Source organism: Panonychus citri, unplaced genomic scaffold (assembly GCF_014898815.1).
Source record: "Panonychus citri isolate SS breed McGregor unplaced genomic scaffold, ASM1489881v1 Contig00140, whole genome shotgun sequence".
Taxonomy (NCBI): Eukaryota; Metazoa; Arthropoda; class Arachnida; order Trombidiformes; family Tetranychidae; genus Panonychus; species Panonychus citri.
In genome coordinates this window covers 1,556,543-1,568,441 of record NW_026515545.1, presented here as the reverse complement: position 1 = coordinate 1,568,441, position 11,899 = coordinate 1,556,543, and the positions used below count along the sequence as shown (strand labels likewise).

At 32.2% G+C, this 11,899-nt stretch overlaps 5 protein-coding genes across 5 annotated transcripts; 3 read left to right on the top strand and 2 right to left on the bottom strand.

Moving 5' to 3' along the window:
* Nucleotides 1-29: 29 nt before the first annotated feature.
* On the bottom strand, nucleotides 30-2,251 carry LOC128394998 (basic salivary proline-rich protein 1-like). Its single transcript, XM_053355382.1, has 3 exons — nucleotides 1,957-2,251; nucleotides 1,444-1,666; nucleotides 30-1,344 (listed from the first exon to the last, which is right to left on the bottom strand). Exons 1-3 carry the CDS (start codon nucleotides 2,020-2,022, stop codon nucleotides 452-454), a joined length of 1,182 nt encoding a protein of 393 aa, XP_053211357.1. The 5' UTR covers nucleotides 2,023-2,251; the 3' UTR covers nucleotides 30-451.
* A 152-nt stretch (nucleotides 2,252-2,403) lies between these two features.
* Nucleotides 2,404-4,170, top strand: LOC128394997 (protein farnesyltransferase subunit beta-like). The gene is made up of 4 exons (XM_053355380.1): nucleotides 2,404-2,565; nucleotides 2,734-3,636; nucleotides 3,718-3,932; nucleotides 4,024-4,170. Exons 1-4 carry the CDS (start codon nucleotides 2,526-2,528, stop codon nucleotides 4,126-4,128), a joined length of 1,263 nt encoding a protein of 420 aa, XP_053211355.1. The 5' UTR covers nucleotides 2,404-2,525; the 3' UTR covers nucleotides 4,129-4,170.
* Nucleotides 4,171-4,272: 102 nt separating this feature from the next.
* Nucleotides 4,273-4,730, top strand: LOC128394885 (uncharacterized; the record flags this gene model as incomplete). The annotated part of the gene is made up of 1 exon (XM_053355257.1): nucleotides 4,273-4,730. A coding segment is annotated over one exon (450 nt), but the record flags the coding sequence as incomplete, so codon positions are not given.
* Nucleotides 4,731-4,781: 51 nt separating this feature from the next.
* Nucleotides 4,782-6,193, top strand: LOC128395000 (3-methyl-2-oxobutanoate hydroxymethyltransferase-like). The gene is made up of 2 exons (XM_053355385.1): nucleotides 4,782-5,146; nucleotides 5,225-6,193. The coding sequence occupies exons 1-2, from the start codon at nucleotides 5,090-5,092 to the stop codon at nucleotides 6,167-6,169; spliced, it is 1,002 nt and encodes a 333-aa protein (XP_053211360.1). The 5' UTR covers nucleotides 4,782-5,089; the 3' UTR covers nucleotides 6,170-6,193.
* Nucleotides 6,194-6,347: 154 nt separating this feature from the next.
* LOC128395002 (NADH dehydrogenase [ubiquinone] flavoprotein 2, mitochondrial-like) lies at nucleotides 6,348-7,519 on the bottom strand. Its single transcript, XM_053355387.1, has 3 exons — nucleotides 7,252-7,519; nucleotides 6,939-7,140; nucleotides 6,348-6,836 (listed from the first exon to the last, which is right to left on the bottom strand). The coding sequence occupies exons 1-3, from the start codon at nucleotides 7,405-7,407 to the stop codon at nucleotides 6,484-6,486; spliced, it is 711 nt and encodes a 236-aa protein (XP_053211362.1). The 5' UTR covers nucleotides 7,408-7,519; the 3' UTR covers nucleotides 6,348-6,483.
* Nucleotides 7,520-11,899: the final 4,380 nt, after the last annotated feature.

Sequence of the window (11,899 nt, the reverse complement as noted above, 5' to 3'; positions counted from 1 at the left end):
TATCTCTATGGAAGAATTGACGCCATCTATGGATTTTAATTGTTCATCTTTAATTGTGTTTTAATCATTGATCAGTTTTACATGAGAAAATGGTCATTCATTTTGTTTGAATGGACGAGTCAAAAATTTTAGGATTCATTTATTGAGATATTATCTGAAATCAATTCACACATCAAAATTAAATTTATCAGAATTTACATTAATTATCTGATGTTTTTTTGTTTTGTTTTTGTTTCGTCGAGACATTTAAGATGAATAGCGTTTAGTGCGGTTTTTTGTTTTTGTTTTTGTTTTCACATTACACATGCAATTTGTAAACAATTATATTTAAAGTATGATAATGATAATGATAAGATATTTCCAAAAATGGTAACAGAAATAGTCGGTTAGTCGCCATTTATTTTTGTTGGATCAATGGGAAGGATTAGATTTTCTTTTGTCTAAATTTAATCTATTGAGGCTGAGGTGGACCATAACCTGGATAACCTTGTGAAGATTGATCATAACCTGGATAAGCTCCCATGGGTGCAGGACCACGAGCCGAAAAGTGACCATAACCAGCTTGCTGATGATACCCTGGACGAGTTTGTGCTCCGGGTGCTTGAGGTGATGCGGAAGGAGCTGGTGAAACATAACCTCCACTTGCTGGTGAGGACGGACCGGGATTTGGTGAACCATAGTTGGCCCCATATCCTGGTTGGGAATATTGTGAACCTTGATTATAAGCACCATATCCAGGGTAGCTTTGTTGAGGACCGGCTGCAGGAGGTTGACCAGCACCAGGTCCAGCGGTACCTGGATGAACTGGATTGGCTGCAGAGTAACCAGGAGTTTGTTGTGAGCCAGTCGGTGGATACCAGTTTGTGGGACCTGAACCTTGAGCTGGACTGGGAGGTGGCTGAGGAGGAGCATTGGTGTAACCTGGCTGAGGATAATTGGGATAAGATCCATATTGTTGAGAGGGCGGTGGAGTTGGGTAAGGGGAATTTGGTGCCTGAGCTGGTCCTTGTGGAGATGCTGGAGGTCCTTGGTTGTAATTTCCATAACCAGAATAGCCTGATGTTGGAGGATATTGTCCCTGGTTGTATTGTTGTTGATTTGAAGGCATTTGATAGTTACCATAAGAATTAGGAGGTTGAGGAGTAGATGCCGGTGGTCTAGGAGGTGGCATCATGTTTCCATACTGATGAGGTGGAACATTTGGTCCAGCACTGGATGAAGGTGGAGATGTAGTTGGTTGAGGTGGACCAGTATTTGGATTAGGAATGGCTGGTTGACCAGTTGCTGAACTTGTTGGAGGTCCTTGCGAATGAGGTGCTGGTGGAGGAGGTGGTGGCATACACTCTGCAATATAAATTGTAAGTTGAGATTAGGAGAATGTTTTAATTACCAGAACAAAATGTAAAAAGAATAGGATATTTTGCAAAGAAAATAAATACACACCAGAAGGTTGAGGTGGCATGTTTTCATGTTTTATTGGTTGATTTTGTCCAAATGATTGTGGAGCTGGAATGATTGCTTGTAAATTTGGATTAGGATCAGCCAATGAAGCCAAATAGGTTAAATTACGATGAAGAATATTTTGAAAGTGTATACTTTCAGACGATTTTCCTTTACTTTGAGCATCCACAATGGCCTGGATAAGTTGACAGTTTTCATCAAGCATCTACAAATACAAATCGAAATGGAAAAACAACAAGTTCAATCAATTAGAACAAAATAAACATCAATAGGGTAAAAAGAAAATAACAAAATAATCGAAAAAAAAGATTCAATTTTGTTCTCACATATTAGGAAAAACAAAAGATTCTAAAATAAAAAAGAGACACATTAAATGCTAAATGAATTAAGAGTAAAATAACTAATGTAAATTTTACATGCAACTTAAAGATTGAAAAACGGGGATCAATTATTAATCCATTGAAAGACAATTAAGAATAACAATTAAAAGTTTACCTTAAGAATTTGCGATTGATTTGTAGGGCCACGGGCACGTTGATTGGGTAAGAAAGCAACCGACATCTTGCCTTAACCAGGTAACCAGCGACCGATCAGAAGAAGGGAAAAAAAGGTTAATTGTTATGATGAATGTTAAATAAAATAACGAATTTAAAATAAATAATCTCAATCCTATAGGATGAACAAAAAGTGATTAATTAATTAGTACTTTTTAAGAAAAAATAAACAATCAGATAAAAGTGAACAGACAAAAACAATTGAGAGATTAGAAAACCAGAACAATGTCACAGCTTAGAATTCATCAGATGCTATTTGTCACACTCTTCGAACCAATGGTGAAAAATATTCTCCAAGTGTTAACCTTATAAGAGATTGAAACTGTTTCCATGGCAACCGAATTAAGAGTTTCTATTGGTTAGATTAATGTGACATTTAGATTATGTTTTTGTTTGGTTAACAAAATTGTCTCGCTTTTGGTTTATTCATCTTTCATCATTTTCTTGCCATTTTATTTAATTGTAAATACGTTTAATTAAATCTAATTAATTCTATTCTAATTCTAAATTATGTCTTCTGTTAATAACTGTGATCAATGGAAGAGTAATGGTAAGAGATTTCGTTTTTTTGGTTCTATTTTCTGTTTGATTTTCCATTTGTCCAAATTATTTTTTTTTTGTTCTTTTTTTGAAATTTACCAATTTGATCTTAATTGTTTTCTGTTAATCTCTGTTTTTCTTGTGGTTTTTCTGTTCTTACTCATTTATTGGTTTTTAGTTGATTCGTTGAGATTTTGTCAAGCCGATTTTCCTCTTTTTCATAATTCGTATGGTTTCCCGACTAAAACAAGTATTGAGGAGGAGAAGGTACAAATTAAAATATTGAAAAGTTATCGACTAGCGAGATCTAAATATGCTGCGAAAATTGATTCTCTTGAACTCAATCGATCTTTACACTTAAGATGGCTTATTGAAGGTCTCTTTAATCCTGATGTTGGCTATCAATCTTTAGATGCTGCCCAACCCTGGATGGTTTATTGGATTGTACATTCGATCTCATTGTTAGGCGATGAATCATTATTAGATGAATCTCGCAATGATATAGTTACCTTTCTAAATAGATGTTGCCGACTTGATGGAGGATACGGAGGTGGACCAGATCAAATTCCTCATTTAGCAACAACTTACGGAGCAATAAGCGCTTTACTAACTCTATCTCATGAAGATGCTTTGGCTTCTATTGATAGATTAGCTTTGTATAAATATCTGATGAAAATGCGTCAACCCGATGGATCATTTGTCATGCATGAAGATGGTGAAAGTGATGTCAGGGGAATTTATTGTGCTGCTGCTGTAGCTTACATGACGGGTATTAATACTAATGAACTTTTTGAAGGTTCAGCAGAATGGCTGTTAAAATGTCAAACATATGAAGGTGGATTCGGTGCCATGCCAGATGAGGAAGCCCATGGGGGTTACTCTTTTTGTGCTCTTGCAGCTTTAACCCTTTTCGGTCAAGCTCATAGATGTGACCTTAAATCTTTACTAAGATGGACTGTGATGAAACAGAAACCGATTGAAGGTGGATTCTGTGGTCGAACCAATAAATTAGTCGATGGTTGTTACTCTTTCTGGCAAGCGGGAGCAATTGCAATCATTGAATCACATTTATCGAAACAAAGTATAAATTATTCCAAAATTTCGAGAACCATTTAAATTTGCTAATTAATAAATTCTCTCTTCTTTATATTTTCCTATTTAGATCCTCATCTATTAAATTTTAGAAAATGGACTTTTAATCAACAAGCATTACAAGAATATCTTTTGGTCTGTTGTCAAGCCAATCGAGGAGGTCTAATTGATAAACCAGGTCGAATTCCCGATTTTTATCATACCTGTTATGATTTATCTGGACTTTCGGTTTCCCAATTTGCGTTTGGAGCTGATATGGTTGTTGGTTCTCAATCCAATAAATTGGTAAATATTAACTCTGATTATCTCGACCAAAAAAACTTTCAGTCTTCAAGTCAAAATTTCGACTAATATTTAAAATTATCTCTAATTCCAGATTCCTGTTCATCCTGTTTATAATCTCACCATGAAATCAATAACTTTTGCCAATGAATATTTCAAAGATTATCCTTTTTCGTTACCAACCGATGTACAAAATTGAGATAATTTGTCATTAAAACAATTAGTATTGTTGTAAAATGTACAATTATGGTTTATTTCATCGTTCTCAGCGTGCTCACGACAGTTTTATTACATTGAATGAAAATCTATTTTTAAGTTACAATTCAAAGTTGGATACAAATGAAGAAAAGACAACTTAATAAGGTTAACAAGTGTTTGCTACAATTCTTTGCTTTTCTGTTGTTTAACTCGATCAGCTGATATTCTGGACATTGCCGATCGACTTGGACCTCATATTGTGGCTCTTAAATTACTAGTGTGCATTATTGAAGACTTTGATTATCAACAATTTACTGAGAATATTGGAAGATTGAAAAAGAAACACTCGTTCCTTGTATTTGAAGATTTTAAATTTGCCGACATTGGTTCACCTAATCAACAATTATACGTTGGAGGCATGTTTCGAATTCAAGATTGGGCTGACTTAATTACTGCTCATCTTAACTCTGGATCTGGAGCTATCGAGGCTTTGATTAAAGGTGTCAATTCGTGTGGTGGTCCAAGAGGTTGTTTGTTGATCGCGAAAATGTCATTTAAAGACATTAAATTGGATGAGATTGAAAATTGGCGATAAATTTCCCAATTGTGTCTCAGGTTTATTAGTCAATCACCTGTAACCAATGATCCTGGTTCACTCTTGGTGTGAATATCGATGTAAATTGCGGTACTTTGAGACAACAATACGTATCATCAGAAGAAGCAGTTATCAACCGAAGAGCGGATATTATAATTGTCGGAAGCGGAATCATGAAATCGGAGGATCCATTGGCTAAATTACTGCAATTCAAACAGTGAGGATTCAATAGTTACCTCAAAATGGTAACCATGACTACGTGTTTTCCTTAATCAATTTTGATTGTTTAGATAATCACAATAGTGATTGTATTGTGACAGTGAAGCAATTTCTCAGTCATTCTAATCGTCAAGCTAATTCATCAAAAATGCTACGAAATTCAAACTACCGAATATTCAAACAATTATCTTGCATCAGTAAATTGGTAAGTTAATCAGTAATTAAGTGAATAATTTTACTCAATTCCATTTATTTTTTCTACTTTTTCTTATTCATAATTCAGATGCGATTTAATTTTCCATGTTCAAAATTAACTACCAATCTTCCTCTCCAGACAATTAGATTATCATCTAGCGATGGTAAAAGTATCAAAGGAACTGGTAATTCAGAGTCGGGTAAAAAATCTGTAGTTGGTTATGCTGTTAGTGATTCAGCTTCGGGCAGGAAAAAGGTCAGAACCGTGGATATTGTGACGATGAAGGAAAAGGGAAAACGAATAAAATGTTTAACATGTTACGATTATACATTTGCCACGATATTGGATCGAACCAATATCGATATTGTTCTAGTCGGTGATTCGGCTGGACATGTAATGCAGGGTAAATCAAATACTCTCTCAGTTACTTTGGATCACATCAAGTACCATGTTGAATGTGTCGCCGCTGCAATAAGGCGACCTTTGCTAATTGCTGACATGCCCTTTATGACGGTTGGTCCAAGTTTAGAATTGACCTGTGTCAATGTTGCAACTTTACTTGCTGCTGGTGCTGAAGGTATTAAAATTGAAGGAGCTTCGGCCACCCTGTGTAAACAAATTGAATTCCTTGTTTCCTCTGGTGTACCAGTTATGGGTCATATTGGAATGCAGCCTCAGGCGGTTCATTCCTATGGTGGTTTTAAAATTCAAGGGAAAAATGAAAAAGCTTCCAACCAATTGGTACAACGAGCTAAAGACCTGGAAAGTGCAGGTTGTTTCAGTATGGTAATTGAATTAACCGATCCCTCGGTTGCTGATAAAATTACTAAATCAGTCAATATACCAACAATCGGCATTGGTGCAGGTAATTCTTGTGACGGAAACATTTTGGTCATTCAAGATATGCTGGGAATGAACATCGGCTTTAAACCTAAATTTCTGAAAACATTTGCCAATTTAGAGGAAGAAATTAGAACGGCAGTTAATCGCTACTGTGAAGAAGTTGATAATGGTACAAGTGAACCAATTTAATGAAATGACGACAAACAATTAAGATGCATAACTTTGTTAATCTCGTTCTTTTTTATATAATTGAATCTACAGTTTAAGTTTCTGATTATAACTTATACTCTCTCTCTCTCTCTCTCTCTCTCTCTCTGCCAATCGATTTACAAATTGAAATGATTTGTGATCATTAAAAACAATCATCTTGTTTTGTTAAATGTACAATTATGATTTATTTGAACGGTATCTCATTACCGTACACTTGATGTAATATTTGCAATTAACTTACAACTCTATTGGCTAAATAGATAACAATTTTTTTGCTGTTTTCTGAATTTCGCTCAAAGATCAGGCCTAATTTTGAAACCAGGTCCAGGCGGTGGGGATGTTAACGATGTTAAACCTCCTTTAGGCTCACAATTTTGTCGACCGCTACTCGCTGCTGGACCAATCTTTGGTTTCTTTCCGGCTTTAAGGTCATTTATAACCTGTGTGGCTTCATCTAATGTTAAATCTTCATAATAATCATCATTGATTTGCATCATTGGTGCATTAACACAAGCACCTAGACACTCAACTTCAATCACGGTGAATAGCTTGTCATCTTTACACAATTCTTTAACATGATTGAACAAATCATCAGCCCCTCGAAGCATACATGGAGTTGTAGTACAAACTTGAACGAAATATTTTCCTATGTGAAAAAAAATAGTAAGAAAAAAAAACCAAATCAATTTGAAAATAATCAAACACAGAAAGATGATCAAAATGGTTAAGATTAAAACCTTACACTTACCAACTGGTTGACGATTGTACATTGTGTAAAATGTTGCGACCTCGTATACTCTCATTCGAGGTACCTTCAGATAATCAGCTACAAAATTCATCGCTTTTAATGGTAACCAATTATCATGTTGACGCTGAGCTAAATCAAGTAAAGGCATAATCGCTCCTGCTTTATGTCCTTCAGGATAGATTTTTGTTATTTCTTCAGCTTTCTATATATGTTTGGAAATAAAAGAAGGGCGATTGTCGCAAGATTAAGAGAAAGATGATCAACAATAGTATGGATGATTAGAAAAAAAAGAAAACTTTAAATTAATACAAACCTTTTTATTTTCAGAATTCCAATCAAATTTATCAACATCAGGATCATTATTCCTATGGACAAATAGATTATCACTTAATCTTGGAGCTGAAGTTGTCAAGAAACGCTTTGAAGTCAAACCTCGAGCAATTAAACTGAATCCACGATAAAGAGACATGATTGATTAATCAAAATGTTGCAATTAACAATTAAAAACCAAACCTCAAACAATTAAGAAAACATGAAGAAAAAAAATCTCAAATCAAAACAATCACAAAACCGAAACCGAAATCGAGAATGATAACCGGATCGATTATTTTCCCGCTTGCGAAAATGAAAATAGTTGAAATAGAAAACAAAAGATGGCGCTCAATCACTATACGAACTTGATGGAAACAATTAAATTATTTTTCTTAATTGTGATTAGCCGAAATCTGTTAAAATCTTTTTCATCAACAAAATTGCTAATCTAATTGAATTTCCATCGTTTAATCTATCCATCATTTACTTAGTTCTCTGCCTAGTTGATCAAATTTTCTCGCTTTCATGTTGATTCCAAGTTGGGAATTGGTAAAAAATTGATTGTAAACAATAAGAAATCAAATAGATTGAAAATAATTTAGATATTGATCTTTAATCATCTTACCATTTTTATATTGTAAGAGTACAGAAACTAAGGTGATTCAGTAAAATGATCAGAACTAAATTTAGATCAAAAGAAGCAGGTTAAACAAATTGACCAATTTACAATTTAAATTGTTGACCATTTATTGTTAGCAATCAAAAATTGTTAACAAAAGGAAACAAAATTTACGAGGTTAAACTGTCCAATACAATTTACTTGGTAAAGTGTTGATAATTTATTAATACAATAAAAGATTTCCAAATATATATAAAAAGTTGAGATTGATCAGCATGATAACGATAACAATTTATCAACTGATTGTTGATCATAAACATTTGATGATAACTTTCAATCAAAAAAATATAATAATAATAATATTCTGATACAATAAACATTTAACAAATTATCATAAACAAAAGATTTAAACTGATAAAAACTCATGAATTTCAAGATTATGATACTGAGTCTTTCCAATATAATAACATTATCAATGTCATCACTGAACTTTTATCATGATAATATGATGATGATGATGATGAGCTTGAAGATGACAATCTTATCGGAAACCAGAGGTTAATATATTGTTTTGTTTTATTAGTCCAAGATTAAGATGATTATCAAGAGAGAGAGATTTCTGTTCATATTGACAGAATTTACCGCCTTTCACTTTTCATGGGGAAACTTGGATTTATCTCATGGATCAGAATTTTTGAAACTTTTCCTGTGAAAATCTTTCGAGAGATTGATATGATTCAGGATGAAAGAAGAAGAGAAAAATCTGAATTTCAATTGAATCTTATTCTTTTCGATTTTGAAAAACTAACGTAACGGAAGTGGAAACTTTGAAACGGAAACAGTTATGAATTCATTTTCACCAGAATTCAGTGGATTTAAGATGGTTCATGATAAAAGATGATAAATCTATCATCTTTCAAAGGTGAACACTTTAAATCATGTTAATCCATATTAAGGAAATCAAGGATTATCGGTAAACTTTTTACTCTCTTCTCAATTTCAACCTTAATTCTGATTCTTTATCATTAAATTGATGGTTGATTAAAAAATCAACCATCAAGATAATTAACTTTTCAACTGTTTCCAAGTGATTAAAAGTTTCACCATGATTTACAATTTGCTAATCCAAATCAAGAAAAAGTTAATTGTGACTACACCTTAAAGCTATGAATCTATTAATAACATATCAAATTTAAACGTAACTAAATCAACTCTCTTAATTAAAATTTATCTTTGATTCTATTACAATTTAATTGAAACAATTTAATAATAACAAGACTAAACCTGAAGAAAAGTGTTTTTGAAAAAGCAAAAATTAAATGACAAAAACCCTTAAGGGTTAAGTTGGTTAACCAATTGAAATATAAAATCCAAATTAAATTGTTACCAACTCTTCAGTAATAAACTAAATTAAACTGGTAACAATTGACGATGAACAATTAACTCATTGAAATCACAATTTAAAAGTAAATAAATAGAAAAACTTTTTTCACAAAACTGTTGATGATCAAAGATGATTAATACTAATCAATAGTAATGCAAATAAATTGTTCAATTTAAATTGTAATCATTACAATATATCAGAGTCCCAAGTAGATATACAGACAGAATTGTTAATGATAAAAGTTTCTCATAGTGAATAATATGAGAAAAACTTTTGATTCCATGAAAAAATCACCATGAATCATGATGAGATTCAGACTGAGATTCAACTGAATTATTGTCTATATATTAAGGAGGTCAAATGTCAAACCATTTTGAGAGAAAAGCAAAAGACAAAGTTGTAAACTTAAATAGATGTAATAATGAGTCTCCTTTGAGACAATTACCTGTACATTTACCTGTAACTTACCTTTTGACACTAAATTTGAAAGAGAAAAATAAAAAAATAAAATAAAATAAAATGAGAAGAAAAAAATTCTCAACTGAAAACTAAACCCAATGAACATTCATATAAATGAATAGTCATTTGGGTAACCATGGAAACTGTTAGCATTCTGTTAGATTATTAATGATTAGGAGACAGAATTTAACTCTGATAACATTAGCTTACATAGAGGAAGAAAAAAGTTAACGGTACTTTTCATCATTACCATTTGAGAGGAAGAAAAAAAATTTACTACTACAACAATTTACACTCTAATCTGATTAACTTTAAATCATTATCATCATCATAATGAACTTCGATTCCATATTAATCAGTAGATAATTTCTTTCCATTTGTTGTTATATCGGTTAACCAATAAAACTTTTGCCAAACAATTAAGATTTTAGATTCTCGATTCAACATTTTTTCCGTTTTTCTGAAATTACTTTTTTCTTGCTTCTTATACTTTGAATTCCCATGATAATTATGAATCTCAAGATTCAAATTTCTTTCAAAATTCAGTCTCATTTTTCATTAAAAGTTCAACATCTTACCTGACACTTATCTAATTATCACGATATCAGGTAAAATTAGATAACCACTTCCTACTTTGGGAGTTGTCTTCATCAGGGATTTCATGTTAATCCATCAAAACTTTAAGATTTTCAAAGGAAAACTTTTCAAATTCAAATATAATATAAATTGTCTCCTGGATTATATTTGATTAAGAATCGTGATGTAATTATTAGTGTTGAATGTTTTGTTTAATTGTAATTATAATACGACTGATTAGTGTTAATTGTTGTTGTTGTTGTTTGGTATATAATTATTATCGTTTCTTGGACGATACAAAATAAAAGATTAATGCTGATTGTTGATTAACATCAAATGAATATCAAGAGATTAAGTTAATCATTGATAAAGATTATTTTGAGTGGATAATAAGTTTCAGCATCTTCTGAATCATCATTATCATCATCATCATCTAATAACATGGAGTGATCTTGAAATAATAGCTCAAGATGATGATGATAATGATGATGATGATGATGATGATGATGTGTCTGGTGACTTATTGACCAGCAAGATGAAAATAAAATTGACTATTAAGAGGAAACCTGATGTTGTTTGGTTAAGAGTAATAAAAACAGTGAAGAGATAGACTAAACCTCTTGACCATTGACCAGACCAATTTCTTTCATGTTAATGGGTGATGACCATTGATGACCATCCTCACTTCATATCATCATCATTATCATTTTATAATAAACTAATTGTTGCAAAAATAATGGAGACAAACAAATGTAATATAATCATAACAATAATGAAAAGGCCATTGAATTATTTTTTCTTGACCCTTAACAATATATATAAAAATAGCTTACATAATGATGTCCATCAAGGTCCAGTGAAAAGGTTAACAGTATTGTTGTTATTGTTTGTTAACTGACCCTGGGTCATTTTACTTTCATCATTTAATGGATTAAATTGAGAATAGCATTTCCAATGTTATCCATATGTATAAAGACCATTGAGAAGGCGGGAAAATGATTCATTAACAAACGACGATGATGATAATGATGATGATTAGAGAGAAACAATCGATTTTTCATCATCATTATCATCATGGAAATGATGATAAAGGATTAAGTTAATGTGATAACCAAAGGGCGTAGTTAGTGGGCTTTTGATAGTTCGAGAGAGAAAACCAGATCAAGTCGAACTTTTTTTCTCTTCTTATTAAATGAATTCCGAGTCTCTCTCTTTCTTTCAGTAATTATTTTATTAACTTTTCATGCTAATTTAGTACAATTTGAATGATTCTAAGCATCCACCCAACATGGTATTCGGAAGAGTTATTAAAATGTATTATTAATATTGTGAGTAAAAATAATCTAATTAGATTGAAAATGTATCTTATCAATGAAATGAAACATTTGACAATTAATTTGAATTCAAGTTTGATAAATGAATGATTGATCTTGTCATTTGGATCTCATGTTGTTTTAATGTCAATGGTTTGATTGTTTGAATCAATATTGGTTAACAATTTAATTGATTATCTATAGGAGTTCAATTATCACCCATTAGAGTTGATTAGTTGTCCTTTTAAAAGGGTCAGTTTGAAGCTTCCGTTCATTTGGCCTCGCCCTTTACTCCCAA